The sequence below is a fragment of the Vidua chalybeata genome, chromosome 7 (assembly GCF_026979565.1).
Source record: "Vidua chalybeata isolate OUT-0048 chromosome 7, bVidCha1 merged haplotype, whole genome shotgun sequence".
NCBI lineage: Eukaryota > Metazoa > Chordata > Aves > Passeriformes > Viduidae > Vidua > Vidua chalybeata.
The window spans coordinates 17,572,005-17,597,230 of NC_071536.1; the positions used below are offsets into that span (position 1 = coordinate 17,572,005).

Sequence of the window (25,226 nt, forward strand, 5' to 3'; positions counted from 1 at the left end):
TTTTTCAGTGGTGGAGCAGCCTAAATGAACTTCAGAAAGACTTTCAGACATTTTCTGTTTGTTTTTTTTTTTCTTGTACATTGCTAATTTGTCACAATGAGAAAATAAAAGAAGTATTGCTCCTAAACTAGCAGTTAAAAATATTAAAATTCTAGATGTGCTCCTTGTCAATTGCAACACAAGGAAAGAGACCTTTCAAATAATCAGGTATTTAAAAATGTGTCTCTGTGCAGCCACATTCCAGCATGGGAACTGTTGCAGACACCAAGCTTAATAAGTCTGCACAATCATACTAATTCACAGTATTTGAAATGCAAGTAGCTTTGTGGCAAGTGTAGTTAATTTTGACCTGATAATAACAGCGAAACAAGGCAAATTTATATACTAACAGGAATTTTATATAAAGATGTTTTTGAAGCTACTTCATGGGGTAGTCACTCAGATGCCAGAAGTCTTATGATTGCAGCTTTATCCAGAGGCATCATAGGAGTCAATACGATCTTGTGCACAGAGGCACGCTTTGCTTTCGAAGTTCCATGCACTTAGAAGCAACTACTACTGTTGTCAAATTAGGAAAGGAAGCAAACTGGCTTTGAGCTGTGCACTTTCTTCAGTGGTTTTCTAAATAAAGCCTTCATATAGTCCTTATCTCTGTTTTCAGATGAAGTCTCCTTGCTCATTGAAGTGTTCTGCTGTGCACTTGAGAATAGCTTCCTGTGGTTCATGGTCACAAAAGAGATGCTGTGGTTCCCTGCTAGGATTGTCAGGGGCTTGGTGTTTTGCAGGCTCCCGGGTGCTTGTCTCCAGCAGGTGGAGTTTGCCTGCCAACTGCCTCCCTGCAGGGCTGAATGCAGCCCGAGGGTTCCCAGCCACCTCCTCGTCTCTTTATGTTTGTATTCTGAAAATTATTTAGGACAAGTAGGTTCGTAAATGGTATTGTAAAAATAAAATTGTGGGGGTTTTATACGCTTCTTTTCAGATCAGACACCAACACCAACTCGATTCTTGAAGAACTGTGAAGAAGTGGGCTTATTCAATGAATTAGCAAGTCCTTTTGAAAATGAGTTTAAAAAGGCTTCTGAAGATGACATTAAGAAAGTATGTTCAAAAGATTTTTTTTCCTCAGAGCTTCCACTTTTTAAATATCAGAAATTCCATTGAAAAAGCAATGGGTTTATATATTGCCTTCTAAACTATACCAATAATCATGTTAGCTGCTTATATGTGTTGTATGTAGAGAATACAAATCTATGGTTACTCTTCTGAAGGTTAGTTTACCTGATTAATTTTTCATATTTAGCCTTGATAATGGGACACATTGTCCTAATCATGTAAGTATCTAGTTTATATCTGTTGAAGTTAACCACTAGTTTTGATTGAAATCTCCTGAGGTCCTAAATAAGCAAAAAAGGAGTCTGAAAAGTAAAAGAGTTTTTAGCAGAAAGAAAAACACATGAAAACAATAGTATGTGAACACTGATCATTTTGATTGGTTTTGAATACTGATGTTACTGTAAGAATCAGTCATCATGATAATGAGAATTAAGTACTGACTAAATTTTACAAAATGTCAGTAATTTGGTTATGATTATATTCATTATGTGTTGAAATCACTTTTGCCTAGAAACTATTGCTTACAACATAAAGATCTACTTATACTTTAGTGTACAGATTGAAATATTAGAAAAAATTGAACTACATCTATTTAGCAACTTCATGTTTTTGTGAGAAACTTTCCATACATTTAAGTGTTACTCTTGTTACTTATTTCAGTGCTTCCCAGTCATAACTGGTTAGGAACCTAAACATTTAAATACTTTTGCAAGTAAAAAATTTTGTTCAATGTCCCCTTTGACTAATTTTGTCTTTAGTTGATTACCTGGTTGACTTCTATAGGTAGTGATTAAAAATATGGTTTTATACATATTTATATAGGTTTTGCAGAATCAGTGGCTTCATTTTGTTTGTTTCAGTAAAGATCTTGAGAGGTACTTGTGAAAAGGATGGATTATTATCCATTCCTGACCAAGCCTCATCCTTACTTTGTAACAGTTGTATCAAATAATGGATTTATAAGTTTACTTTTTTTAGTTGTTGTATGCTGACTGTTTTTAGACCATGACATATGTTAAACTTGATTTTTGAATTACCAAGACTATTTTCTGTATAGCTCACCACTGTCTTGAAGAAGGTTGTATCTTCTTGCAAAGTATTTTAAACATTTTGTCTATTTCTTTAACTTATACTAATTTTCCGAGCTGTACTCTGTGTTACGAGAAAAAACACAGTCCTGCCTTATCTTTGGATGATTTATATACATAAACAATCATGAAAAAGTGTGGAAAAATGTACCATAATAGCACACTTTCTAGGGCATTGATAGTTGGCTTTTTTCTGTAATATTTCATAGTCACTTGTGATATGAGAAGAGATTCCACTTCTTACAGTCTTCCCTGTCTATTAGTAATATATTGCACAGGAAAACTAGGAATTTAATTGCAAAAAAGCATTTGGAAAACCTTCTTTGGGGAAAATTTCTTCCAAAAGTATTTGGATAGCAGATGAGATCAGAATATAGGCTTTCAAATCTACTGTATTAAGTACTTTGTAGCTCAATTTCTTTAAGGTGTTCTAGATGTCCTGGTGAGTTTTACCCATGTAGTAATATAAAATTTGCTTTTTCAATAATTATTAGCGGCCATAAGCTTGAAGTTTGTCTATACTAACTTTCTCAATTTGGAAATGTGGTTAGGATTTTGTGCTTTGTGGCATGTGATATAATAATATACAGAAGGATACCTTAATTTAGCTGCAATTTTCTCACTGTAACACAGTCCTTCCGCAGTTATAATTTTCTTATGACCCCTGGAAATGGAAAATTTTAGGAATGTTTTTAATTCTCAATAAGAAAATATTTAGTCTGACGTTGGTGTTGAAAAGACATTTGTGTCACTGAGCATTGGTGTTCGTGTAGGTGCTGGTATAATAGCCTTGATTGGTAATGCACCTGCACCAAGACCTTTCAAACATCAGCACCTCTGTCTTGTAATGGGCTGATATTTCTCTTCAGTGTTTCTCTTCTATATTTTCTTGCTCAGTTTTGTTTTTTAAACATTGACTAATTTTGTTTTACATTGTTGCTCATAGATGCCTCTAGATCTGTCCCCTCTTGCAACACCAATTATAAGAAATAAAATTGAAGAACCTTCAGTTGTAGAGACAACTCATCAAGATAGTCCTTTACCTCATCCAGAGTCTACTACCAATGATGAAAAGGTCAGAACCTTTATTTTTCTCTTTTTGGAATTTATTTTTTGACTTTCTGATGATCTGTAAATTTATTGTATATGATGATAGCCATGCTATCATAGGTAGTTGAAAGGAAGAGAGTTTTCATTTGCCACATTGCAGTGGATATATAGGTAACTTGTTCAATTCTGCAGTTACCTTTTTTTTCACTAGAATAATTGCTTCCAGTAAAGCTGGCCATCCAGTAAAGCCAGAAAAGAAATAAAATTTAAGATTTGTGCTATCTTAGAAAAGAAAAAAAAGGCTCTTTTTTCTTGTTTATGCATCATCTTTAGTAGTGATCACTTCAATATGTGACTTACAGTGTTTTCATCTTGTGGAGTTCTCTTGAAGTACAGAAAATGAAGCAAAATTAATGAGTTAATTATTTCAAGTCTTCAATAAATACAAACATTAGGAGCAGACCATAATATTGCTCTAGTCAGTCTTTTTGTACATCTTCACTGGGCAGTCTGTGTATAAGGGGCTTAGGTGCCTTACTCCCAGAAATCAGCAAGACTTTTTTGGGTCTCAGGTAATTCAGGTTGGAAGGGACTTCCGGATTTCCTGGTCCAACTTTCTGCTCAAATCCAGGGTTACTTCTGAGATCAGACCAAGTTACTTAGCACTTTGCACAGTCTGGTCTTGAAACCTCTGTGGGAAGGAGGCTGCACAGCCTCAGTGCCACCTGCTCCAGTACCAGGCTGTTCCTGTGGGCAGAACGTTTTTCTTTGGATCCAGTCTGAACCTTTCTGGTTTCAACTCTTATACTGCCATAGGAACTAATGTGAGGACAACCTTAAATGTGTGACAGAAGTTGTAAAGAGTTTCAATTCAGATTTGCCCTAAGTTTTTCTGAGTTTCATTTGTTAGCAAGGATGAGTAATCATGGTTAATCAAGGCAATCATGCAGTCTCAAAAATAGTAAAAGCATTTTAAAGGAATACATGTAAAGAGCTGCTTGGATTAAGTGAATCATAGTTCAAATCTTAAGTCTTTATTTCAGCGGTTAGTTTATTTTTTTTTGCTGCAAATACTTATTCCAAGTCTTCTTAATCTAACTTTGGCAGAAGATAATATTACTATCTTCATACAATCATGGGTCAGTATCTCATTGGCATCATTACAAGTGAAAATTCTATCTCAATGCTTGGCAGTATTTATAAACTTGTCTCAGTGATGATGCAATTTCAGTGTGTCACTGTGACAGTGCTGCTGCTCAATGCCATTCTCATGTCTGATTGTAGAGACAAGCTGAGCAAGGCTGAGGGTGCTGCTTGGAGTGTACAGCTCAACGTGACCTGCAGAGATTGAGAAATGTGAGCAGAGTGTTGTTTAGTTAGATTTTTGTGTTCTCCTTTTGCAGATGTATTGAAGGAGAGAAGGGATTTTTTCAGGCCATAGATGTTTTAACTGGAACCATTTTGTTCCTGCATATATTTTAATAGTCTTAAACTATTACAACCTATTTATGCATGTGCAAGGCAGTTCTAATTGTCCTTGTACTTGTCAAAATAATTCCTTGGAGACTCTCAAAAAAAGTATGCTTAATTATTTTCCTAGTTTTCTGAGAGTTTCATGAGTTCTGTTAGGCTTCAGTAAGAGTCGATATTTTGATTTGAATAGACCGAGATATCATTAGAAGTGTATAAAGTCTTTAAGCCTTAAAGTAATAAGAGCTTTCAAACATTACAGTTGTTTGTTAACGGGACTTTAAAAGGGCAAACCTCAACAGAATTTTAAAAGTTGCTTAGTTGTTGCCAAGCAGCTAATTGCCTAATTTAATTACTTTAAAACCAATTGTTTTCTTACAGTAACAATCAAGTACAGTATTAGTTCTGGCCCTCTACATTTCTGTATAAAGAATTCTTTGTATTTTTGATAGCATTAGCGAGTTATTGCATGAAATTTGCTTTTAGATAGGAAATAATTGCAAATATGCACATCTGAGAACATTTGAAGTAACTATCCTGTTCTGTAATTTCCCATTCAGTGGGTTTTAGTTTCAAGAATAGGAAGTACAAGAGTTGGAGAAGTCCTTTTAGTAAGTCTAGTACCTTTGGGTGGGCTTAAACTTCTGTCCTGTAAGGAAAGGTAGGTAAAGGTAAGGTCACTTTCACTTAATCTTATGATTGCAAATTCAACTCTATTTTCTTCTTCTTTAGGGGAATATATTGTATTTATAAGGGAATAAAATGTATTTTATTCTAGACAAAATTTATACTTCATTAGTGCAATGCATTAGTGATCAATTAGAATCTTCCATCAGATTGTTTGGTCTATAATTTTGTTTTTATATGCTGATGAAATGTCAGTTTACTTTAAAGCAATACTTAATACTTCTTGAATCTGCAGCTTATGTTTTTGCCATGTTGTTGCAGTAAAAGGCACCTGCATGCATTTTTCAGTGTAGCAAAGAGCAAGTTTGTGTAAAGAGGAGATTGAAAATACTTTTTCAGCTGTATAAACACTGCTTGCCTAGAGATAGGAGGTGGTACTGACATGTCAGTAACTTCTAGGCTGGGTTCAGAAAGTGCTCAGAGTCAGGCTGATTGGGACTCTGAGGAACCTGATCTCCTGAAAAATGTTCCTAGCCATGGCAGAAGGGATGGACCAGCATGGTCTCTAAAGGTCACTTACAGCTCCAAGCAATCTGTGATTCTGTGTAAGTCCTTCCAAGGGTCCATTTTTTATCAAGTGTACACATAATCTTGTAGTCTTTGTTCACATGTAACAACCACTGTGATGTTGCTTGAGTTGTGCAGCTTGTTCATGCTAGCATACAGATTCAGCTGGTGTTCTGAGCTCTGAATTTCTCACAGTCAAGCCGTTCAGTCTCATTTATAGTCTCTCTGGGGTTCCTGAGTAAGATCTGTAAGATGTTATACCAAATTCCTTACTTGCAAAGAAGTGTTTAACCCTGTCCTAAAAATAAGATTGGGCTTTTTTTTTTCTTTCTGTTTCCACAATTCTGTACTAGTTGTCTTTGTTTTATTGAATGCTCATCTGTAGTGCTAAGTGCAGCCAAATATTATACCCCAGATTGATACTAAAACAATTGCACTTTCCTCAGCACAGCTCACTGTTATTCTCCAAAAACTCTCATTCACTGTGAATAGACTTTTAGGTTCCATGGGAAAAAGCATGAATGAACTAGTGAACTCTGATGACAAATCTAGCCTCTGAGCTTTTGGAAGGAGAAAATTTCATCATCTCAAGTATTTTCTTTTGTAAAGCCCACAGTTTGCCAGCAAGCATACAGTCCTGTGAATTGCTCAGAGGATCTCACACATTTGTGCATTAATATATAAAAAGACAAGCAATCTACTTAGAGAGCTCAGAGTTTACTACTTAAAGCTTTGTGGATGAATTTTCAAAACTCAAGCTTCATTCAAAGAAAATAATAATCAGTGCAGCCTGTGTGACATAGGTATAGAGATTTCTCTTTGAATTACCATTTACCAGCAGAGCAACTAAGGTTTGCTGGTCTTAAGAACGTGATTTTGTGTATCAATTGCATTAGCCATTGTCAAAAGAATAACTTGGCAACAAGTCTGTCTGAAGGTAAATTTGAAGTCTGGCAATATCAAGGGTTTCCTGAGAAGGAAGGCATTGGTTACAGTAAGGCCTTTCTGGGTTTTCAGAAATAGCAAACAGAGGTGCAGCATTCAATTGATAATGTGCTTTACCTGGACACTAAGCTAAGAGCTATAGGGATTTCTGTCTAGTCTTTATTTGCACCTAAGAAAGTTTAATTTCTGTGTTCAAATAATTTTTTCTGCATCAGGATATGCATATATTTTGCAGAGCTCTGAATATAACATTCCAAGTACTCTTATCACTCTAATTAGAGAGCTAAAGGGTCAAAATTTTTTTTGTTGTTATTGTTTTTACTGAACCATAAATATCTTTTTTCTCTTGTTTAAATCCAGAACAATGGACTGAAACTGAAATGTACATAAGGACATCATAAAACATTTTCCTTATTCGGAGTGTGGGTAAACATGATGGTGCTGGTAGTAGCATGGGTTTCTTGGGGAAAAAATTAAAATCTGATCAAAACTGAATTAAAAGCAATAAGAAGTAATAGTGGCCTTAGAATAAATTGAGCCAGGTTTGTCATAAAAGTAAAATCACTGTTGTTGAAACAATTTTACTTTGGTGGTTTAAATTATTCATTCAGAGGGAGTTTTTTGAGTGTTTTTAATTGTATAACTGATTCTCTATGCATAATGTTACAGAAATTCTGACTTGTTACATCTAACTGCATTCATTTAACAGTTGGAATTAGTGGTCTGTAATTGTATTTTACAAACTGATGAAGCTTTATTTTTCCTCAGGAAGTGTCACTGCAGCAGACTGCACAGCCTACATCAACAATAGTTCGTCCAGCATCGCTCCAGGTTCCCAATGTACTGCTTACGAGTTCTGACTCAAGTGTTATTATTCAGCAGGCAATACCATCACCAACTTCTAGTACTGTTATCACCCAAGCTCCATCATCTAACAGACCAATAGTGTAAGTTACGTAAATCTTAGTAAAACGTTTTCTTGCAGAATTTGAAAATCCAATTTACTTTCAGTTATTGTTTCTGCAGTTAATATATGAATTTGAGATGCTTTGGTGTAATGTGGTGCTTTACTACACATGAAACATTGGACTTTCACTACATGTGAGATATATTCCATGTTCTCCACATCACTAAGTTCATATTTTTGATCTCCAAATAAATATTACATTACACCTGTAAAGAAACAAACCAGTTTAAAATAATGTGTAAACTTGTTCTCTTCTCTGGATAAGTTTTCTTTTATATAGTTCATTCCTTTTTCAGTCCAGTTCCAGGTCCTTTTCCTCTGCTGTTACATCTTCCTAATGGACAAACCATGCCTGTTGCTATTCCTGCATCTATCACAAATTCTAATGTGCATGTCCCTGCTGCAGTTCCAGTAAGTAAGCATGATGCTATATTAATTTGAAAGTGGAGCAGATTTGCATAAGTGCAGCATAGAACTTAGTTTTAAGCACCTTGATAGCTGTTTTGGCTTCAGAGGGTAGTGCTGTCAAATGCTCTCTATTATGATAACATACTCAGGTTTTCTTCATTTTTATACTTTATCTGGTCAGCTTGTTAGACCTGTCACCATGGTGCCTAGTATCCCAGGAATCCCAGGGCCTTCCTCCCCACAGCCAGTGCAGTCTGAGGCTAAATTGGTAAGTGAAAAACTCCATTATTCCTCAAGAAGAATAACTTGAGAAATTAATTACATTCTATTGCTTTTTAAAACAGCTTTAGTTTTCTTTTATTAGTCTAAATTCTGCAAATATAAATTTAATAAAACCAGAAAAATAACAGCTGCATTTATTTTACAATTCTTTCCAGTTCCGTTCTTAATGGCCAGTTTGATCTTATTTTTAGTAATTTTTTAAAATAAATTTTCCAACTAAACTCCTTCTAACTTCTTGTATCAGAGGATCAGAAATGCTAGCTGGGAGAAAGACAAGATTAGTAGCATGTGAACATTTCTTTCAGAGAAGCAGAATGTTTCCTCCCAAAAGAATGATCTTTCATAAAAAACTAAGAAAAATATGGGTTTTTTAAACGTTTTCAGACTCCCAACTGAATATAATCCATTTGGCAAGAGTTTTGCAATTAAATATGTAGTACTTATGTAGTTAACAAATTATTCTGTGTGGAGATTGTTTCTGTTTTGTTGAGTGTTTTTGGGGGGAGTTGAGGATTATTTGGAAAATGTCTAAAACAAGCAAAAAATGGTTGGTTTTTTTTTTTTTGATGGGGGGGTTGTTCTTTTGACTTAATATTATTGACCATTTAAGGTGGTAGTTCGAGTTAATCAATTTACTGAACTATTTTATACAGCATTAGGCAGTTGCTTCTCTTTTTTTCTGTCTTGTTTGTTCCAACTGTTCTAAAACAATGGACAATCTATTATTAAACAATAATTAATCTGTTTATATATGTACAAGATGCCTCCATAAACAGTATGTATCCTGTGAAATAGTGTTCCTTTTCCTTCAGCTCTTACTTTGTGCTGAAAGAGAATCAGGAACACCTGCTAGATAAAATACATTTTTCTGCATTGATATTGGTAAGTGGGAGGATGCCCTTAACATTCTTAGATATCTCATTTCTCTTGATCTAAACCTGTGGGCCTTCTTTCCTTACCTGTTTTCTGTTCTCAAGCAACAGTATGAGAAACAGTGTGTCTGTTTATTCTGGAGTAAAGGGATTCCTGTAGAGTGAGCACACCTTGACCACATTCTGAAACCAAATACTGAAACTGCTGTGGAGAGGTGCACTGACTCTGCCTAACGCTGTCAGGTCTTTCTTCATTTCCCTGCTCTGTTGAACACAATGAATTTTCAAATAGTATAGAGGAGGACATAAGGGAAGAAGGTCTGTGTTTTTGCATCTTTGTCTCGTAGGAATGGGAAAAGGAATATTTTAATACCTCAGAAAATACTTAAAAGTAACCAGCTCTTACAAAATTAATTTACCTTAAATCCAGAAGAGAAGAATATAAAACAAGTGAAAGCAAGAACTGTTTTCTTGGAAACTGAACATGTTTTAGAGTCAGGAGACTCACACTCTGAATTCTGTCTGAAATCCAGGAGGAATTGGTTCCAAATAATTTTTTAGATGGGCAAGAGATCAGGTTTTTAAGCATATTACTGAGTGATTTGCTCTTAGAATGATTTAAAGGCAGAAAGGAGATACATGTGTGTGATGAAGACTTTGATCTCACATTGGAAGAAGCAATCACTCAAATGCAAAGGAAAACAAAGATCATTAGACTTAAAATTTAACAGTCTCATTAGCCTTCTTGTTACAATTTAGCTAATATATGCACTTCAGTGATTGCTTATCTTTTTTCTAAGTGAGACTGTAAAAAAGGGTATTTGCAGTATTTCCTTTCCTTGTTGCTTAACATGAAGCATGAGCAGAATTCAAGAATATCAGAATTATGTATATTTCTTATGCTCATTTACTTTTATATAGTGCCTATTCACAAAAATAAAAAGACTAATTTCTTATCCTCCTGAAAGTAAAGGCAATTTAATGAGAAACTTAATGTTTATGTAGAAAAGCCTCCAAGAGTAAGACTAATTCACTGTGCGATGGGATACATTGTTGGCAGTTATGTGATGGTTTATTAACTGCAAAGTTCAATTTAATTTTTAAATTCAAATCTTTGTGATATCAAACTCTTTCTTTTCATGTCTCTCTTAAAAATAATGTTGCTTCCTGCATACTAAAATCTGTGAAGGTCTGCAAAGCAAGTTTATTTTTCACTTGTGTTCCTGGTTAGGCCAACAGAAGACAATATTTAGTTTTACAGCTCACTTTTCATTTCGTTAATAGTTCATGTTTAATGTTGAAAAATAAGCTAATACACTGAAATTTAATAAATGAACATTGTTTGTTTCATGTATTAATGGTATATTGCAATTTGTGGATTTATTGGTATGATTAAGTTAGCTGAACACTGGGAACATGCCCTGTGCCCTTTTGCCTGTTATGGCCACATTTCTCCTTCATGTTGGGAGGCAATTCTGAAGGGAGAGGAGTCCAGGACATCCTTTAAGGAGTAAATCTTAAAGGTGCAGGAGCAGGCTGACCCCACATGCTGAAAGATGAGCCAGCAGTGAAGATTGGCCTGGCTGATCAGAGAGCCTTGGCTGGAGCACAGGATAAAAAGGGAAGTGTGTGACCTGTGGGAGGAGGGGCAGGCTACTCAGGAGAAGTATGTGGATGTTGTGAAGTTATGCAGGGCCAAAGCCTAGCTAAAACTTAATCTGGTTACTGCTGTAAAAGACAACTAAATATATTTCTCTAAGTACATCAGCAACAAAAGGAGGTCCAAGGAGAACCTTCATACTTTATTGGATATGAGGGGAAACATAATGGCAAAGGATGAGGAAAAAGCAGAAGTACTTAATGCCTTTTTTTTTGCTTCGGTCTTTAATAGTAAGACTAGTTCCTCTCTGGGTACCTAGCACCTTGAGCTGGAAGACAGGCATGTGGAGGAGAGCAAAGCCTCTGTAATCCAACCTGCTACAGCACTAAGACACACAGAAGGTTATGGGGCTGGATGGAATCCCTAGGGTACTGAGGGAGCTAGGGAAGAAGCTCAGCAAAGCCATTTTAAATAATTTACCAGCAGCCCTGGCTAACTGGGGAGGTCTCAGGTGACCAGAGGTCAGTAAATGTGATGCTCATCTTCAGGAAAGCTGGAAGGAGGATCCAGGGAACTGCAGCCTGTGTGCTGAGGAAGGTCATGGAGCAGATGATCTTGATTGTCATAGCACATACAGAACAGCCAGGATCAGATCCAGCCACCATGGATCTGTGACAGGCAGACTGCTTGACTGACCTGCTTGGCTTCTGTGACAAGGTGACCTACTTACAGTGGATGACTAAAATGCTGTCAGTGTTGTCTACATGGACTTTACTAAAGGCTTTGACACTATTTGCCACAGCATTCTCCTGGGGAAACTGCTCATGGCTTAGATAGATATAGTCTGCTGGGTAAAAACAGTGGCTGCATGGCTGAGTCCAAAAAGTGATGGTAAATGGAGTTAAATCCCTTTGGTGGCCAGTTACAAGTGGTGTTTCCCAGGGCTCAGTGTAGGGGCCAGTTCTGCTTAGTGTCTTTTATCAGTGGTGGGGACGGGGGAATGGGTGCTCCCTCAGTCAGTTTGCAGATGGCACCAAGTTGGGCAAAAGTGTTAGTGTGCAGAAGGGTAGGAAAGCTCTGCAGAGGGATCTGGACAGGCTGAATCACTGGGTTGAGGTCATTTGTATGAGGTTCCACATGGTGAAGTGCTGGGTCCTGCTCTTGGGTCACAACAACCCCAGGCAGCACCACAAGCTGTGGGCATGGTGGCTGGAAAGCTGTTTGTTGGGAAAGGACCTGGAAGTGCTGGTCAGCAGCCAGCTTAACATAAGCCAGCAGTGGCCAAGAAAGCCAGTGGCATCCTGGCTTGTATCAGAATCACCAATAGTGTGACCAGCAGGACCAGGGCAGGGATTGTTCCCCTGTACTGCAGTGGTGAAGACACACCTTGAGTTCTGTGTTCAGTTCTGGGCCCCTCACTGCAAGACAAACATTGCGATGCTGGAGCATGTCCAGAGAAGGGCAGTGGGGCAGGTGAAGGGTCTAGAGAGTCCTTTGAAGAGTGACTGAGGGAGCTGGGGCTGTTTAGCCTGGAGAAAAGGAAGCTCGGGGGGACCTCCATGCTCTCCACAGCTACCTGGAAGGAGGGTGTAACCAGGTGAGACTCAGCCTCTTCTAAACAGCAACTGATAGAATGAGAAAACAGCCTCAAGTTGCACCAGGGAAGGTTTAGATTGGACATTTAGGAAAATTTCTTCTTGGAAATGGTTGTCAAGTATTAAACAGGCTGCCCAGGGAAGTGGTGAAGTCACCATCCCTGGAGGTGTTTAAATGACATGGAAATGTGACACTTAGGGCCATGGTTTAGTGGTGGACTTGGCAGTTCTGGCTCAATGGTCAGACTTGATCTTAAAGGTCTTTTATAGCCTAAGCAATTCTATGAAGCTATGAAGTCTGTCAGCACAGTATGCTTAGTGTATTTTGAACAAAAAAACAGATGAAGGGGTGAAGCTTTGATGTTCCCTTCACAACATCCCTAGGAGTATAGATGTTTGGAATTGTTTTTGTCTATTGCTTTATTGCTTACTTATTTGAGGAAAGTTTTTGTTGTTCGTTATAGACTGACCTTGCAATCTCATGGATTTTTTCGTATTGCATTATAAAATGTAAGAATAGAATATGTAGCAAATACAAAAAACATGCAGGAATAGATTCCTAACTAAGTTCCCTAACTTCCTTGGGTATTTAAGTAAGCGTTGTACTGTATGGGATGCAGAGTTTGGAAAGGTAACATGATTTATTTATATCTGCTTTTGGCAGTAGTTGTTTGAACCTCTCCTGTATTGAAGGACCATACTTGCTATTATGGTGTTCTGCATTTTCTGCTATCCTACCACAATACTATTTCAAGGTATTCTAAGTTGACACAGATCTAATAACTTCAAAGGTTCATTAAATTTACTACATCCAGTTTTTCATTAATTTTGATCTGAAATAGCACCAAATTGTTGCATTGTTCTCAGATCTAGAGCTGTCCTGTGTAGAAGGTACAGCTCTTTGTTTCAGATTCAATACCTGGCACAAACCAGGCACTTTCTTTTGCGCTTTGTGCCTTTCTTTGCAGAGGCTATTTCTGCATATTTCAAGGAGCTAACACATCTTAGAGGTTTATAGTAAGAAAAGAACTTTGTGCTCTGATTACGTTCCTCATTGCAATCATTCATTTCACACTTACTTGCTTACAAAAGGCTACTGTTCTGTAGACTTTTTTTTTTAAAAGTGAACGTGAGTAGTAGTTAGAAGCACTACAATCTTTAATTTGACTTTTTTCTAATGCTCTGAAATTTAAATATGATAATTTAGATAACTTCATTTCTGTATTTGTATTAATGTGAGAAGAACATATTTTTATTTTGATAAATACCTGTTGTTTCCTTATGAGTTGCCAAATTGTATGAAGAAGAAAAGTTTTTCTTCTTTATAAGTTTGTGAATTAACTTTAGTAAACAAATTTATATTTTAATTTCCAAAATCTAAAACTTAAAATAACTCGCAGGAGATGTCTTTGGTAATGAACATAGGATGCCTTCCTGTAGCACGGTTAAAATTTTTCTTCAGCTGTTCTAGAAGTCATAAAACTCTTTAAGGATAAAGGAACTGAGGTACTTGCTGAAAATTTTTCTCAAAATGGACATCTTCTGGAGACTTTTTACCTTTGCAAATTGTCTCTCTTACAGCATTTGAAAGGATTTTTTATTAGGGTGTCCAAGTTTAATGCATAATAATCAAAACTGTGTATTTATTTCTATGTTCAATAAAGTTTTCAGTCTGAAGTGTCAAACTCCTTCAGCATGGCAGTTTTGGTTATTGATGCGAAGTAAGTTACTGAGATGTCACCTCTTGAGCTCTGTTTGTTCTTTGCTGAAATGGTCTTTTCTCTGGTTACTGTTCAAGTTGCCTGACATTAAATGATTGTCTGAATTCCATGGGGGGACAGTTGTACGTGGGAACAGGTTCACTGAGTGAAATAGCAGATAGAAAAATGTATACCAGCTGCAAGGACTAATAACTGGGAGGAAAAAATAGTTATAAAAAGAATACATAAAAGCGATGACAGACGAAAATTTTAAAATTGTATGTGCAGTGAGCCAAATCCTTATGATTGGTGGCATTGCTGCAAGAGGCTCTCAACTGAAACAGTTGACATTAAGTGAAAGAGTGCATTAAGCACAATCTTAGGGTCTCTTTCACCACAGAAACATAGACAGTGCTTTATGTGTTTCAGTGCTGTGATGGAACTGCATGAAATCAGATTGCATTGTCATGTTATTGCCCCAATATTAAATTTATTGTAGTGAACAGAGCTGGTCCATTCACACCTGTGAAAGGCACTGTTACTATAGTTTTGAACATTCTTGGATCCTTTTTCTCTACTGCTTGTAGAACTGAAGTACAAAGTGACTAGAGATTTTATTCAGACACAACCTTGTCTTTTACTGCTATTATTTTGGAAGTATTCTTAAATTTTATACCAAGAATGACATTCAGTAGGAGTAAAAATGAGTTTTGGATTTCTGTGGCACACTTAATATAAATTGTCAGTTTTTCTGACATGATTCCATGTTTGTCAGTGTGCTAAAGAAACTAACTTTCACATACTTAAGTAAAATCACATGTATGTCAGTTTTGTGGTATTTTAGAGAGGCTTAGAAGTAGATGCAATAACTGTCTTTTAAAAAAACCCCAAAAAACTTCCTCACTAAGATAAGGATGCATGATTCTAAATAACTGTAGAATTGCTTCTGATGTTCTTATGAGAAGATCTGTAACTGTATGCTTTCTGTGTATGGGACATGAGCCTTGAGTTGCAGCTGTAGAACATACTTTTTGAGTGTGCAGCTTGTGGGTGCAAACTTAGCATTCAGACTCTTCAGTGTGCATTGCAGAAGTTTCTGAAGAATTTCAGAATTGCTTTAATATGGAATATTTCCCTCTGTTTCATCCTTACCATACAAAACTTTTTGTCACAATCTGAAAAATATCCTGCACTCAGTAGGCAGCCAGTAGACTTTTTGCAGGAGGTTTCTACTGAGAAGTGACAGAGGGCAGCTTGGCAAATGTTCAGAAACCAACATTAACTTGCTGGAGCCCGGCATGGGACCTTGTGTTCAGCAGAATCCTTCTGACCTGTCTCTCTGCATGCCGAGCTAATCAGCAAACACCTAATGAGCCTACTCTAAAGAAACAGACCCTCTCACAACCTACTTCATTTTCATCTGTTCTCTGGGGGTGGAGAGACAAGACTTCATAAGGACTGATGATGCTGCAAAGACCACAATAATGATAATTAACTTGCTGAATTTAGAAGATTATGCTGTTAATTAGTTGCAAAATAAAGATAAGTAATAGAGGAGCAGATGGTAGGATAACACCCAGGAGAAGAAGGGTTATTACTCTGATGAGCTTTTGTGGCAGATATGAAATATGGATCTGAGTTTTTCACAAATTGTTTCTGGAGTATATTATCTTGTTTCTGTGAGCTCTTGATGGAATGATCTAGTCCTACCAAATTTTGACAGATGTGGTGAGGATTTGTTTTCAAGGATATACACAAATGATAAAACCTTGCTAATGACGATTCTAAAAGCTATTAACCTATCTGGTTAGTTTGCCTATAACCAAATAATATCAAAAAACCTCGGTTGTCATCAAGTTTCCCCACAAAAAAATGCTTATATACATTTATTCTAATATATGTTTCTGTATTCTTGATTGTTAAAGATGAGATTCTCATTGAATTTGGGCTGTCTCCTTACTCACAAGAAGCACCATATAGTATTTGACTCCAGCATTACCTTTTAAAATATGAAACTTACTAAACACACAAGCTGGAAATCACCTTGTGAAAATCTATAAATATTCCTCAGATTTTCACAATATGTCTGCATTTATGGATAATTTAATCCTAACTACTTTAATTTCAACTTTCAAACTTTGTAATATGAAATTAAATGTATTTCCTATTCCTGTTTTCATAGTACCTTACATTTAATGATGTAATTCTCAAAAGGAGTTTGTTTACTTATGAATTTACAGGATATAATGTTTAAATGTTGGCATTAAGGTAAGTAAAGTCCAAATTTGTTTGCATGTCCCAGTGCAAACTCATCAATTACCATGATGGGCAAAACAGACTCGTCTTGAGGAAATCAGTTTCATTTATTACTAGTCACATCTGAGTAGGATAATACACCTAAAACCCTTTCTTCCTAGGCCTAGCTCTTCTCTATCTCCTTTCCCTCAGCAGCCCAGGGGAAAGGGGAATGGTGGCTGTGGTCAGTTCCTCAGTCATCTCTGCTGCTCCTTCCTCTGCTTGGGGCAGGCTCCTCTCACTCTTCACAGAATTACAGTATGGGCCAAGTTGGAAGGGACCACTGTGGTCATCTGGTCCAACGCCATGTTCCAGCAGGGCCATCCCAGAGCAGATGACACAGGATTGTTCTTGCCTATCTCCAGTGAGGGAAGCCTCACATGCTCTCTGGACAGTCTGTTCCAGTGCTCACTCACCTGCACAGTCAAGAAGTTCTCCCTCATGTTCAGGTGCAACTTCTTGTGCTTCAGTTCCTGCCATTGCCTTTGTCCTATTGCTGGGCATCACTGAGCAGAGCCGGGCTTCAGTCTCTTGGGACCCTGCCTTCAGATACTCCTGGACACTGCTGAGGTCCCCTCTCAGTCACCTCTTCTCAAGGCTGAACAGGCCTGGCTCCCACAAACTCTCCTTGGAGATCTGTCCTGGAGCCAGCTGCCCTGGGCTCTGTGGGATAAGGATGGAGCTTCTGGCAGCTGCTCACAGGAGCCACCCCTGCCACCCACCCCCACACAAAAGCTTGCCATGCAAACCCAATATACATCATTTTTGAGATGGTAACTTTAAAACCTCTCCTAGTATGACAGCTTGAAATACAAGAGAGCTTACTCTTTAACTGATTTGTACTTCCACTGCTCTCTTGGATTAGGACTGATGAAAATTTGTCACATGCTGCTGAACAGCAAGTTATGATAAAAGAAATACTTCTAAAGTTATTCAAGTCATAAATGAAAATGCAAAAAATCTTAGGTTAATAGCATATAGCAAGGTTATTGTCATATTGGTATTAAATACTTGCTAGTTTATTTAAAAATACTATTTTAAAAACTTATTTAGATGTGATGTGTTTCCCTTGTAGTCCTGGTAGTGGTTGTGTAGAAGACTTTACAGTTTGGACACCAGGATTACTTAAAGAGAGAGTGAAATCATCAACTTTACAGTTGTTGCAGGTAGATCATAGAATTTGGTTTTAGTAATTATTAGTTAGACATTTAGAAAACACTTAGGCCTGCTGGAGACAGGGACTGAAATGTTTTTGTTAGTTTGTTTTTCCAAGGACAATTAGGAAGGTACAAGTCAATTCTTGAGTTTAATTAAAGTGTTAACTATCTAAGGGCTTTTGGAGTGCTGTACATATACTAAAAATTATGGACATACTATCTTAAAAATTTTTGTTATCCTGCCCTAATGCTTGCAGCTATCTTAAATTTTTGTTGTTCAAGTTGAGCACTGGAAACTGCTGTAAATTTGTTTTGTGTAATTTTCTGAAGTGTCTTCTTCATTCTGGGAAAGTTAGGAAGTTGATACAATAAATGAGGTGAGGAACAGCTCATTTAGCTGTTGGGATAAACTCCTAATTTTCATGTGCACTTGAATGGTTCCTATCTGGTGTAATGTGCTGCTAATTCAACCCAGAGCAATCTCTACAGAATAGATTTACTACAGAAGTCACTGGCTGAAGATTCCTTAATAGCAGGCCAGTAGAGGAGCGTTGGAGTTTCTTGGTTCTCTTTGTAGCACTCGGGATACCTGCTGGTGCTGGTTATGCTACCAAATCCATGTAGTTGACAGTAACTTGTCATATTTCAGACCTGAAAATATTTTGCAGTTTTGACAGAGGTAATCTGCAATCTGTTTTAATTGTAGCATAGGATCCAGGAAAGCCTGTCACCTTGGAAGATAGGAGAGAGCTGTTACTGTATTTCAGTGACTTTATTGTTGGGAGACATTGGATACTACAGTTTATAGAGAATATCTACATAAATAGGTGCAAAGTTTTCTGTTTATTCTGAGCTGGCCAAATGCTGGCTCTCTCTAGCATTCTTAAGGGATTCTATTAATGTTAGTATACAGGTGACACTTTGTTTATATTTCAAAATATGATGTTATGAGGTATCAGAATTTCCACAAACTTACATGTTTAAGTCATTAATCTTCTCTTAAACTTGTACTGGTTTCTTTAAAAATCCAGTGCTCAGTAGAAAAACATTTTCTAACACCGTTTCTCTAGTAAGGTAAATTCTTCAGTAAAACAAAAAAAAATAATGATAAATTGTACTGTATTCATGGAATTTTAAGAAAGCATCTGGAATTACAAGCAGTGGTATCTGCTGAAATTGGACACTTTGTCACTTAAGATTAAGAAATAATTTTAAGTAGAATGTATTATATTACAGTTTTAATAGGTTTCACCAAAAGTTGAATGAAGTATTTTTCAACAGGCAGACAGTGTAATGCTCTAAAATCATCCATCAGGTTGTCAGTAACTCTTGGGTGTATTATATACAGCTGAACTTGCACATTACTGTTCTTCATAGTGACTGTTTGCAATAAAGGAAGAACTTCAAACCTTGGAGCAGTTTTTTACTGCAAAGTAGCATGCTGTAGTAGTTATCTTGCATATTTCTACATAATCTTTACAAATAACTTGAAGCTTCTTAGTATTTTGTACATCATTAAGATTTTTCAGCAGAGATCTTGGCTTTTCTGTAATTACCCATAGGAAGGATTGCAGGGATGAGTATTTGTAAAGACCATGAATTAGCAGAGGCATAACAAGCTATTGAAAAATGAATAGAGATAGAGAACACCAGATTTTTTAAAGTGGAAAGATGCTTGTGTTCTGGTTGTTACCTATTTTCCTTCATGTGTCATTGTTACTCTTCTGGTACTACCAGTTTCAGCAGCTGTTTATGGCCTTCCACTCCTCTGGTTGTGGGCATAGTTCGCTACAGATGAGGCTTTCTGCTTACTTCTCCATACAGTTTGCCATCCTTCCCTTTCTGGGATCTTACGTAAACCTCTTTGCTATTGTCACGATTGCAGAAATTTACCCCCTGGGTTTTGGTATATGCCTAGGTCAGTGTTGAAAGCCTGTAAAAAGAAATAATTGTTTAAGAGTTGGAGTTCCTGTTTGCAAAGTGAAAGTAACTGCTTATATAAATGATTAATCATTCAAGCTAGCATGATAGAATATTTCTTTTCTCTTTCTTCTTTATTTTCTGCTTTCAGAGATTGAAAGCAGCCTTGACCCAGCAGCACCCTCAGGTAACAAATGGAGATACTGCCAAGGGACATACAAGTGGGTTGGTTAGGACTCAGTCAGAGGAACCACGACCACAGTCACTACAACAGCCTGCAACTTCAACAACTGAAACACCGGTATGACAGGAGTGGACATGTGCCTCCTATCCCCTCCTTTTATTTTGCAAATACATATATTTTTTTCTATACTCTTGGTTTGTAAAACAGAGATTAACAGACTCCTCTTTTAGTCAATAGCTCTATAGCAGTAAAATGTTTACAGGTCTTACATATTCTTGAACGCTTCTAAAATCTATGTTTCAAGATGATGATTTCAAAATCAGGTAGTATCTATCTGCTCAAATTATAACTAAGTCCTGATTTCTGAAGTTGATTGATAGGAGATCCTGTGGTAGCTGAAATTTTTACAGCTGGTCAATATATATATTTGAAAAAATAAGTGCTTTTATTTGGTGTTTCTGTTGCATCTGTTTTATGTTTATTCTATTTTATATCCTAACTGTGCTTAGAAATTTTTTTTATTGCATGCTTATGTTAGTTTGTTATTATGCTTATGTTAGTTTGCTTGAAGGATCTTTTCTGGGCTGCCACAGGAAGCTGTGCCATTAAGGGTACTTCATCATCTCAGTCTCTGGAAGGGGGGCTCTGGTTTTAGGTGTGATTTGTTGTCCTTTTGGGACAATAGATCAGGACAGGGGAGTGAAAGGCAAAACCTCTTGAGTCAGACTGGAAGTGGGCATGCTGCTGGAGGAAAGATACACTTCCTGATGAATCCTGGAGGATTGCAGCTGTTCTATTTCTAAAAACCTTCTGCAATGTGTTCTCAAAATGATTATAAAAATCTCAAAGAATTATTCTCAGAATTTGTAGTGTAATATTAATTTTATAAAAGCTACACACCTGGCCCAGAATCAACAAGACTTAAATCTGCAATGAAAGCCTCAGATTCTTACAATGGCCAGTGAAATCAAATAATGTATCAAAACAAATATGTTTGGAACAGAAGAGGGATAAAAGTGACCCATCATAAAAGGATCTCTTTCTTAAAGCTGCTGTTTCCCTATACTGCCTTGAGATTTTTATAAAGAATATTTTCAAAATATCGCATAGCAGAATTTTCAAGATGAAAATTGCTGTTTGATTGTCTTAGAGTTATTTTACAGTTAGTATTAATCAAAAATAGCAAGTGTTTCATTCTTAAAACAATTATTTGAGTTCCCAGGGGTTTTTTATTCTTAGCTATTTAGAATTAATGCCAAATTGATATGCCAGCTGGTACATGTTTGGGGTTTTTAATTTAAAAATAAAGCTTTCTTGCTGTGCGAGACTGAATGTGGAGATGCACCTGTGACTGTCATGTGGACAGTTATGTTCTTTCTATCTTATCTTTTTAAAGGATTTTAAGACCTGTTATATTGTTACTATATTTCATTGAATCTTTGTCTAGGATCTGTATACAACTGTGAAATGAGTATAATGTATAATTTAAAGTATTGAAGTGTTTTGATACTGTCATGTAATGTGGGTAGATTAAGGGAAATTGTTACTCAGTGGTGAGAAACACATCAGCGAGTACGAAATTGCTGTCTGGAGATTCAGGGATCAGGAAGTCTCAGCACTGCCAGCGTTTGTCAAACAGCTTCTGTGTAGTGGGCATAAGCAATTGTGTAATTTTTCAGTTGTGACTAAGTGTGTGGGAAGAGTCAGAAATAGAAAATTCATTTCCTACTAAATGTAGCTTGAAAGCTATTTTGGATGCAGTATGTTAATGTAAGATGATTGGGAGTGTAAGTATGGATAAAAGTTCTAAAAACATTACTGTAGAGTTAAATGGGCACAGCTTTCAAAAAAGTGTGTAACCTGAATGTGATTAGAAATGCCCTGAATGCTTTTCTCAAGACATGATGGCTGTTTATATAGAGCTGTAGGTTAAGTCATGGCTGTTTTCAGGCATCACCAGCTCAGCCTACGCCACAAACGCCAAATACAGGCGGTCGGCGAAGAAGAGCTGCCAATGAAGACCCAGATGAGAAAAGGAGAAAGTTCTTGGAGAGGAACCGGGCTGCTGCTTCCAGGTGCCGGCAGAAACGGAAAGTCTGGGTGCAGTCGTTGGAGAAAAAAGCCGAGGACCTGAGTTCACTAAATGGCCAGTTACAGGTATACTTTTTCTTTCAAGGAAAAATTAATAAGTTTTTTTTGTTCTTACACAGTGATCCTTGATCAGTGGAGCTTAAAACTTTGCATGAAATCTGAAATATAAATGGTTTTATAACTGGTGTCTCAGCTCAGGCTTAAAATTCAGAACTAGTTGCATATAGCAGTAAAATTAGAGTGTAAGGGCATACTCATATTTCAAGATGTGTAAATTTAAGGATCATACCCTTCTATCGTTTGTTCTATTTGAAGTAACTTTCAGACTATGATACTAAACTAAGATGACAAGATGTGTTGGAATAAACACTTATGAGCAAAGTAATAGTATTACCTTGAACACATCTTGCTCTTAGTTTGTATCACGGCCTGGTTTATTTGAAGAAGTTTTGGGCTTGTTTCCTTTGATTCTTTTTAATGTCACTTCTTTTCCTTTAAAGTGAATTTAATGCTCGTGAAAGGTTCCAGGTTGACATCAGTGGATACTGAGGGCCTCTTTTGTCCACAGAATGGGTACAGCAGTGGCATTGCAAATTTTTACCAGCACCACCTAAATCCTATAGAGATGAAGTATGCTGTAAGAGGGTCGGGCCAGTGTATATTGCAGGTCACTTTTCCACTTTATCTAATCTCAGAAAGTTATCTGAATTTACTTTTCCCCTGTAGAACAATCTATGACCCTTTTGTTTAAACTACTATTAAATGTTAAAGCATACTTTCCTAATGTTTTCCAGCAACACATAAAAAATCGGCAGAAATTATTGTTTTCAAAATAAAAAATCTAAAAGCTTTGTTTTGAAAGTTGCTGAAAGAAAAAACTATGGAGCATTAATTTGGAAAATGTAATGAGGCTTATTTTGATATGTTAAAGTGTCACTTGTTTTTCTTCATCAGAGCTGTTTATTGAGTCAAATTCACAGATCATCATCTTCCTATAAAAACTCACCTCTCATGCTGTTTGGTATAGAAAACATCACAATTTGATCAACAGGAAAGTAGGGCATGTTGATGTTATTTTTTTTTCATGTAATCAAAATTACAGTGTATCAGTCATGTTCATGTTCATGTCCTTAAAAATGCTCAGCATCCCAGACCCTGAAATATAAAAGATTCCTACCTAAGCACACACCATGAAGTGGTTTCCTCTGTTCCAAGAATCATGACACTATGCACAAGCATTACTTAAATTTCTTGCAAATATGTATTCTTCTCATACCTGTTCACAGTCTTTAGACATACTCGTTTAATGCACAGTCTTCAATTAAGTCCATTAATTACATAATTATATGTAGCACTGTAGCTTAAATAGTCAAAGAAAGGAGCAAAGGAGTATGAAAAAATCAGCCATAATTCAGTTTTTTAGTGAAAATAATGTTTGGTATCATGTGAACTTTTAATATATATACCAAGATTTATAACAAAATAATCACGTAAGTGCCGTAAACAAAAGGTTTCCAAGTGTTAATTCAGTCATAGGGAATTCAAGAAAGATTTTCTTACAGTCTACCAAAAGCAAAACTGTTAACTGTAAAGAACAGAATAACTTGAAAAGAAAATTGGAAAGCAGAGAAATAATTACACTATACTTTATATGAAAACATTAATCAATCCTATATTTCCATAATAATAACGTGACAGGCTAACACAGCTGGCTAACAGCAGACTGGGTAGTAATGACCCATGATTACTTACTTTATATTTAATAGAAAATTTAATAAATTTGGAGTTTTGCCTTAATGCAACTTCATAGACTGTGTTTGGGTTAGTAGTTCATATTTTGTTTAGTGTGTAAGTGGCCTGCTCAGCTGAAGTTACCAGGATGTCACATTTCCAAAAGCAGGTTCATACCGAAACGTCTGCACTGCATTGCGTCATGTAACAGTTCCGACTCCTTTCAATGCTGTTACTGGCTTTCTTGTCATGTCAGTGTGAAGATTTGTAAGACTGGAAGCTCACTAACAGTACATACGAATTTTCAAGAGGTTTACTTGGTTGATGTATTTATTTTTTTCCTGTATATTAACTTCTGTCAAGTTCTTCTTTTAAATGTTTGAAGGTAACTTCATTTTTAAGCAGTATTTTTCAAATATTTGCTCAAGTGAAAATTTCCCTCTATTACATCACCAGTAACATATATAGGTTAGGTAGGCTGTCTTTATTATCAGCTCTGCTGTGAAAATTTTTTTCATACTTCCAGCATTTTGAAGTTTATTTACTGTTCTGATTCTTGAGAACTGTGTTTTCTATTAATTGTTGACTTATTTATTGATCTTAAATTTTATTCCCCACCTTGTGTGGCCTCTGTGCCTTGCACAATCCTGCAGGGTATAAGAAGGGATTGACAATGCTCACAGTGGCTGCTGAGCCACATTGCAGGATCAGATGCCAAAGTGCGTTATATGTTCTGTGTTTGGTCCCTGTTGCTTTAATAGTCTTAGAGGGTGAAGCTTTAGAAGAATGGCCTGTCTTCCTCGTGAGGTCACAGTGGGTTTTCAGTGAGCAGGAATTGAGTTATGGTTTGTACTGATGCTGCAAAAGCTGTTTAGAAAGGCTAAATTATGGAATTATGCCCATAAGTAAAGATCCTTTCCCATAGAGGAAGTTGCCCAAAAAGGAAACAGGAAGAATGTTGTTTAACTCAGCCACAGACAATCCCCTATCGACAGAAGTCACATTTACCTGCCTCTGATACTTTGAGAAATAACATATCCCAAATGTTGTCCCACACAATGCTGAGCAAGGACTAATGTGGTCCCATGCTCCCACTATTACATCTGCAGTTTGGATGCAGGGAGGAATAGGCAGATACAGAAGAATGTGTCATACACTGTGTCCTCCCTTCATAAGAATGCAGAAGGGAGGGCATCTTTTGAAACATGGAGTGCAGACCAAGTCAGTGTGCTTTCCTCCAGAAACCTGCTTTTTCATGCTAGCACAGTTTGAAATGCAGGGACATACAAATTCTTCTCAACAGCATGTGAGCTATATGACATACTTCTTTAAAGAATTGTTGATGCCTGCACTTGGTTCTGTCTCACTAATGAGGAGAACCTTTCCAGTGTGAAAATCTGAAATAATCTTTGTTCATGCCACCTGTTGAAAGTGTTTATTTCATGTGTTTATTGGTAGCCTGTTTTCAACATGTTAACCATATATTAAATGACCACCACGCATTCGCATGTTTTGAATGAGATGGAAGGATTTGCTGTTGTCACAATCAAGATGTATAAGAAGA

At 36.7% G+C, this 25,226-nt stretch overlaps 1 protein-coding gene across 10 annotated transcripts in view; it reads left to right on the top strand.

The window, feature by feature from the left end:
- Positions 1 to 25,226, top strand: part of ATF2 (activating transcription factor 2) — a 49,215-nt gene that overhangs the window by 12,262 nt on the left and 11,727 nt on the right. For 9 of the 10 annotated variants that reach the window (XM_053947200.1, XM_053947199.1, XM_053947205.1 and 6 more), the window contains 7 exons: positions 980 to 1,098; positions 3,148 to 3,276; positions 7,629 to 7,807; positions 8,124 to 8,238; positions 8,417 to 8,503; positions 19,808 to 19,957; positions 21,791 to 21,997. In XM_053947200.1, the coding sequence (XP_053803175.1) occupies positions 980 to 1,098; positions 3,148 to 3,276; positions 7,629 to 7,807; positions 8,124 to 8,238; positions 8,417 to 8,503; positions 19,808 to 19,957; positions 21,791 to 21,997 (986 nt within the window). The remainder of the gene's footprint in view (positions 1 to 979; positions 1,099 to 3,147; positions 3,277 to 7,628; positions 7,808 to 8,123; positions 8,239 to 8,416; positions 8,504 to 19,807; positions 19,958 to 21,790; positions 21,998 to 25,226) is intronic. The other variant, XM_053947207.1, reaches the window with a different exon arrangement.